The following is a 6,993-nucleotide window of genomic DNA, read 5'->3' as shown; positions in this document are numbered from 1 at the left end:
GTGACCCTGTCAGTGTATTCATGTAATTAATTCAGTATTTGTAGACACTTTATAGCAATCAGGTAGTTGCTTTACATGTTGTGTGATAACTTGTCTTCTATCAACTGTCATATAAACAAATTTTCGTATCCAAGTTTATAGTAGACTCAGACTAGGTCAGAAAAAGGTTTGCTTGACAAAAATTTATGATCATTTCTAAGTATCTCACATTTTGAGAAAATGGTCAAGATTCAACTGAGGAACTTAAATCACCTTGTTCAATTCTTCTTAGGAGTCTTTCAATGTACAGTTAGTTACAAGAAAGTCAATAGGTAATACTTGAAAGAACTTTTCTAATAATACCAAGTGTGATTTATTGTGGTGACTTAGAAGACAGTAACTATAGTTACTGTGAGTGATGAAAAAAATAAAACTGGGAAGATGTATTTTAAACAGCAGGTAATCTATATTTGGTTCTTGTTCACTGATCTAATGAATCTAAAACTGTGTTTATTATTCAAGTTTTTTTTACCATATGTAATAGGTCAATAAGATGGACACACCAAATAAATCAGGAACTCATTGTATCCAAAATGCACTAAATCATGATTTTACACAGTGGACCTAATATAATCTTCGGTGCCTTTAGAAATTCCACCTTATACAAAAGACTTGATAATCACTATCTGATCAAGTACATGGTGGCACAACATGAACAACTCTCAAATGTTCTAGGGATTTTAAGTGTCTCGATCTTAAGAACAGATAACCAAGGATCACCCAACCTTTAAAGAACATTCATAGACACAGGCCAAAACATAAGAAAAATTGTAATCACATAACAAGATGCACTATGAAATATATGTTACCTAAATATAAAATATAATTAGATTCAAGTTAAATATATATTTAGTTAAAACCAGGTAATTTCAAAAATTTGACATCTCTATAGTAAGTTATTGCCTTGAAAAATGAACTAGTTTAGAATACAAAAAACCTAGAGGGCAATAATCAATTTCAATATGTGGATATTGCTTTGAAGAAACTAACAAAGACTATTTTTTAACAACTGAAGAAATATAAATGCAGGCTTGGTATTAATTACATTTTACATCATGCAGGAAAATATTCTATTTTTTAAGATTCAGACTAAATACAAATAACAGTAATACATAAGTGAACACATTTATAAACACAGATAACAACAGCAAAAGAATGGTAATTGAATGAAACATACAATATCAATGAGAGTAAATACAAAATGAAAATCTTGAGAAAATAAATTTCATACATAAAACAATAGGGTGTTATAAAGAGAGAATTCCAGAGAACAAGAACCTTTAGATTTTATTAAAAACTGGATAAAAATAAAATTTAATAGAAATTAAAACTCGATTGTTGATCAACTTAAGGAAATCTCACAGAAAACAGAACAGGTAAAGAAAAAAAGAAAATGGATAAGAAAATTAAGATCAGTCTTGTCAGTGCAGTTTCTATAGATGACCCATAGAAAACAAGACTGTGGATAAGATTATTCAGGACAATGCAAAACATACTAGATAGAAAACACCATGGCCCTCAAAATACAGCTAGTTGTAGCAAGACTATTGGCACTATTCTTGTTTCATAATTTCCTTTTGTTTTCTGATACATGACTTTTAAAAAAAAGTCAACAGATAAGGCTCAACCACCTCTCAGTTAACTGGGAAGATAATTCTAACACCTGCTGGTCATTTTTAACATGTGACATTCTGAAGGGTTCTCTCCATGGCAGGAGAAAGAACTAGAATTGAAGAATTTGCTTTTCAACGCACAGAACCAGGATTCCATTGCGATTTTACTGCTGTCTCTAATGTCAATGTCACATCAAGAGCCCAGAATTCGTCCTCACAAGTAGGTTTTTATATCCTGTAATTAAGCTCTAAAGCACCTTTATAGATTTAAAAAAAAATATGCTGATTAAAAAAAAAAAAAACAGAAAATAGTTTGCTACTCTATGCCAGACTTATTTACTAGCATGTTTAGAACTATACCATTAGGAAATAGTAAATTTGGTTAAATAGACATTTTTACTTGGAAGCTTAAAGCTCATCAATCTTTGGTTATGAATTCTTTTTCTGTTAAAAAATTTAATAACCATCTCTACTTGTTACTATACAAAGCTAAATATAGTCCTGCTAATGAACAATCAGAATTTATATTGCTATTAATATGTTTTCTCCCTACCCCCCTTTCTTTTGGCCATCTGGAGTAGAAAGGTCAAAGATACAAAGGTTTAGAAGTCTGAAGCTCAAGAGCCAGGAATAAATAAATGAAGATTTGCAACGATGATCCCCAAATTTCATATGCATATAAATATTCATCACATATATTCCAAAAGAGACTGTTTTGGTTAATAAAGATGGGGCATAGTCTCTTAATTTGTTTTCTTGATATTTTGTAATCAGATTTGTTAACAGCTAGTTTATAAATATTATGTGACAGGTATGCTACATATTTTTATATAACTAATGACAAAAGGTTATCACCACAGGTAACACAAACAGTACTATAAAGTAGTACAATAATTCTGTTTTACAGAATACTGCACGACGCAGGTTAAGAAGTGAGAGCTCTTATGACATAGATAACATTGTGATTCCCATGTCATTAGTAGCCCCAGCCAAGTTAGAGAAACTCCAATATAAAGAAATACTTACTCCACGGTATGTATGAATATCTACTTTCTTTCTTCTTTTTTTAATAAACTAAATTCAGGATCAAGTTAAAATCTTTAAAAAATATTTTTATTTTATGTGTATGAGTGGTCTGCGTGTTTAAGTGCACCATGTGCAAGCAGTGCCAGAGGCCAGAAGAGAGCCCTGGACCCCTGGAACTGGAGTTAGGGATAGTTGTAGAGCCACCATATGGGTGCTGGGTACTGATAAGAGACCTTGCTGAAATGCTCTTAAAACCTAAGCCATCTCTCTAGTCCTCAAGTTAAGAAATTTTTTATTTTTTTTTTTATTTTTTTTTTATGTGTATGAGTGTACTGCCTGCGTGTATGTGAGTGCACGATGTTGTGCAATGCCTTGGAGGTCAGAAGAGGGTTCGGATTCCCCTGGAACTGGAGTTAAGGACGGTTCGTAGCCACATGTGGGTGCTGGAAATCAAACCTGGGTCTTCTGCAAGAGCAGTCAGTGCTCTTAACTGCTGAGCCGTATCTCCAGCCCCTAAGATCTTAACTGAGGAGGATGCTCTCCCTTTCTTCCCTATTTGCACAAACACAAGAAAAATGGTAAAAAGGACTATTTATACTAAAGAAAAACAGCTATACAGTCCTACAACTTTATCTTTAGATCTCTCTCATTAAGTGAGAAGTGCTAAACTGATTTATTTTAGCATTCAAATTTCTTTTTTTCAGTCAATTATGTTCTAAGTACCTGTTATGAACATGTCACTAGTATGGTACTACTGACAGTGTAAAAGCTACAGCAATAAACAGTTCATGCACTGTAAGATAGACGAGGCACACATAGTTGCAAAGAGTTCAAAGAAGACAATGACTGCATTTATATGTGTACCCATACTGTACGACAGTAGCACCTGTGACAACAAAGATTTTGATTTATTTCCAAGTCAGCAATAAATACACTAATAGAAAAAAATGAAAGGAATGTCCAGGAAGATATCCATAAAGGTAGAAGTGGTTATGTATAGAAAAACAACAAAGGCACACAAGTGTGTAAGGCTTAGTCAGACACCAAGGCTCCTCAAATGCCATGCACAGATCTGCTTGCACTGGCAGTGAAATGAGCCAAACTTTTTAGCAACAGTATAAGCAGTTTCTTAAAAATGTGATTATGGCAGCAGGAAATAGAAAACGTTGTAAATCAAAAACATGAGCCAGGTAACAGTTGTCATTAACTCCGACCTCCTTCATTTTAATTTTTTAAGCTTTCTTACTACTTCATAATCACTGAGGTGAAGTCTGGCACTCTAGGAGGTATTAGAATTGTTTGTATAGAAGGATTGACATTTTCTGGAACTAGGAATACTGTTGTGGTTATAAGGTTCTACAGCAACAATAGTAACCGCCTGGAGTGGCGGGCTGGCGCTAGCTAGCAAAAGTGGTTAAATACAGAATTCTGTGAGCCAGCTGTTAAACTATTGATAACTCAAGTGGGGCCATGATACACACATTTCAATACCAAAGAAAATTGGCAAACACTGTGAACCAGAACTGCTTTTTCTTCTTCCTTCTTTTGACCAAGCCACTGAATTAATTCAGTCAGCACAAAATTATTACATATAAAATGCAGCTATGCAGAAGAGACTGTCCACTGAAAGTCACAAAAATTCATCTACCTCCCTTAAAATTTTTTTTTCTCTTTAAAAAGAGAAACTATTGAAATTCAGTCATTTCAATTATGGAAGGCCCAAGGAAATAAATCACTAATTTAGCTGAGCTTAGAGATAAGAGTTGCTGTTATTTGGGTAAAAGCTGTTTGAAATTGGTTTGTATCTTCAACAGCTGGAGGATGGTTGTTCTTCAGCCTTTGGATGAACACAATTTAAGTGACGAAGAGGTAAGCTGCCTTACATTCAATGGGATAATTGCAATTTCTACATTATAATGCCTACATAATTTAAGGACCTAAAAGAAAATATAAATCCCTTAGCATCTGATATTTTTCATTTATGAAACTTCTTTCAAAAGGATATTCATTTTGCTAGGGAAAATGTTTCCTTGAAAATTTGAATACAAAAGTAATAATATAAGCCTAGCCTATCTTCCCAAACAAAAACAAACAGAAAAAGTAATGTGGTATATATCGCGTTAATACCAATTCAGGGACAGTTCTAGTAACAATCAAAAATTAATGGTTTTGTAGCCAAATATACAAAAGCAAATGTAATAAAACATTAAGAATATTCTCACATTTCAGATCAGAATTATATGAAAAATTTGTGCGATTTTTCAGATTTTTCAATATAATTTGTGATAAAGGTTTTGAACCCGTATAAACTATATTAAGAACAGTTACAGAAAGCACTATATAACCAAGCTGATTGTGAAGTGGTGTTTAGAAGCTGAATGATATAGAAGGCACAGAGTTTCCTTCAAGCAACAGTGCTTCTATGCCCAGTGCTTGTGTTTTTCACTTACCTGATACCTTCCTTTAATGCATTTTGCTCTTCCAGTGAACTCTTTTTAATTTAAAAGTAGAAAGAAGCAGAAAGCCAGGAAGACCAAATTCACAAAAAAAGTTATCTAGTCAAAAACCTCCCGTAAGTCAGTAACTGAATTCTGTTTTATTTAATCAGTTTTACTTTTCATATTAATATGTTCTTAGAACTCTGTATGGTTAATATGAATAATCAAAACTCTGTGGAATGAATTAAGATTAGTACTATTTTATGTAAAATGGGCATGGTGACATAATACCTGTAGTTCCTGCACTCAAGGTTGAGGCAGGAGGAGTTCACATTCAAAGCTAGTCTTAGGCACAGAGCAAGCCCCTGTCTCAAACCAAAACAAAGCACCATAAGCTGTGGCAAATGGAAAGCACTATGAATCCATTTATAATCTAGGTAAGTATTAAAACACAAGCCAAGAATAAAAATTGTGTTTTTAAAAAAGCTTTGTGCTTTCAGCAAAGACTATTAGAAACCTGTTTTCATATTTCAAAAATCTTACCAGATAGAAGATCTTTCTGATGAAGTCTTCTCCCTAAGACACAAAAAATATGAAGAGAGAGAGCAAGCTAGGTGGTCACTCTGGGAGCAAAGCAAGTGGCATAGAAGAAATAACAGGCAAGTATTTCAAGTTTAAAACACAAAGGCACAAAATATATGAGAAATGAACAGAAATTAGCCATAATAAATTTTGAGAAAGACCACTGAAAAGGAAAACGTAAGGATGTAATACCAGGTATTGTATAAAGTGGCATCTGCATATACTAAACTTACATTCAAAATACATTTGGGCTAATTACATAGCCAAGAATTGAGTTTCTATATTTTTCTCCCTCAGGTGCTGCTAGTCACAAGATTACATGGCAAATAATATGAACACTCTATATAAACTAGCTCATTTCATCTAGGCACAGTGGCACACACCAGTACTTAGGAGGCTGAGGCAGGGCAATCTCAAGTTTGAGACCTAGGTTACATAGTGAGAACCTGTTCTCCAAAATCTAAAAGCAAACCATTTCAGTCTACTTTTAGCAACATGCTATAAATTCTTGTTGAAAGGATTCTCTTAATATAAATGAGACATCTTTTTTCACACCCTAGAGATAAAACTTCACAGAGATTCAGGGGAAAAATGTGAATTGAGGCCATCATGCATGGTATTAAAATGATTATAGAATACCCTGAGACTCAAAGATTGTAAAGGTCAAGTAAAATTGTCCTTTTTTTATGTCTTGCAAAATCCAAGTCTAACCAAATAAGAAAAACAACTATTGTAAATGACTAAATATTTAATGAAGATGAAGTACTATTTTTAAACCCTTGAGATATGAAAACAACATTGGGAAGATCATCAGAAGACCCCTTTGAAGTCTTTTGGAGAGAAGTAGTAAAAGAAGAGCTCTTGACTTGTGATGCCTTGTATTCATAGAATGTTAAAATAAGTCTTTGTTTTCTTGCTAGAGTTTACAGTAAAAATGCTGAAGGACAGGATTTGATTTTGAAAGAACACGCTAATGACTTTAATAATGGTCAGCAATGTGCTGCTCAAAGTCCTCTTGAGCTTCCAGCAGAGAGCCATGATCTGTGTGGACAGGATTCACTTTCTTTAAATGAAAGTCAAGAAGTCAAGGTAAGCCCAAGTTATATGATTAAACTTTAACTGCCTTTTTAAACTTCATTTTTCTTATGTACAGAAACTGCTCGTTGCAAATTGTTTCATCATTACATCCCAAATTCAGTCTAGTATGTTCGGTAACATCTGTATTCCAACACTCTAGCTCCTGATGTCAGTACCACCTTCCATCTATAATTTGTTAGGGAATGGGGATTCTATCA

At 33.6% G+C, this 6,993-nt stretch overlaps 1 protein-coding gene and 1 long non-coding RNA gene across 5 annotated transcripts in view; one reads left to right on the top strand and one right to left on the bottom strand.

The window, feature by feature from the left end:
- Kansl1l (KAT8 regulatory NSL complex subunit 1 like) overlaps positions 1–6,993 on the top strand; it is a 179,143-nt gene that overhangs the window by 169,514 nt on the left and 2,636 nt on the right. For 3 of the 4 annotated variants that reach the window (XM_029569936.1, XM_017801379.2, XM_029569935.1), the window contains exons 9-13: positions 1,754–1,872; positions 2,560–2,684; positions 4,493–4,547; positions 5,663–5,775; positions 6,619–6,787. In XM_029569936.1, the coding sequence (XP_029425796.1) occupies positions 1,754–1,872; positions 2,560–2,684; positions 4,493–4,547; positions 5,663–5,775; positions 6,619–6,787 (581 nt within the window). Of the gene's footprint in view, positions 1–435; positions 439–1,753; positions 1,873–2,559; positions 2,685–4,492; positions 4,548–5,662; positions 5,776–6,618; positions 6,788–6,993 lie in introns of all 4 variants that reach the window. The other variant, XM_017801380.2, reaches the window with a different exon arrangement.
- LOC103744460 overlaps positions 1–6,993 on the bottom strand; it is a 15,706-nt gene that overhangs the window by 8,046 nt on the left and 667 nt on the right. Inside the window, exon 2 of the long non-coding RNA XR_607707.3 lies at positions 5,660–5,692. This is a non-coding gene — a long non-coding RNA (uncharacterized LOC103744460). The remainder of the gene's footprint in view (positions 1–5,659; positions 5,693–6,993) is intronic.

The sequence above is a fragment of the Nannospalax galili genome, unplaced genomic scaffold (genome assembly GCF_000622305.1).
Source record: "Nannospalax galili isolate Female #2095 unplaced genomic scaffold, S.galili_v1.0 scaffold281, whole genome shotgun sequence".
Classification (NCBI taxonomy): domain Eukaryota; kingdom Metazoa; phylum Chordata; class Mammalia; order Rodentia; family Spalacidae; genus Nannospalax; species Nannospalax galili.
Note: the sequence above shows the minus strand (reverse complement) of the source record. Positions and strands in the feature narration are given on the sequence as shown.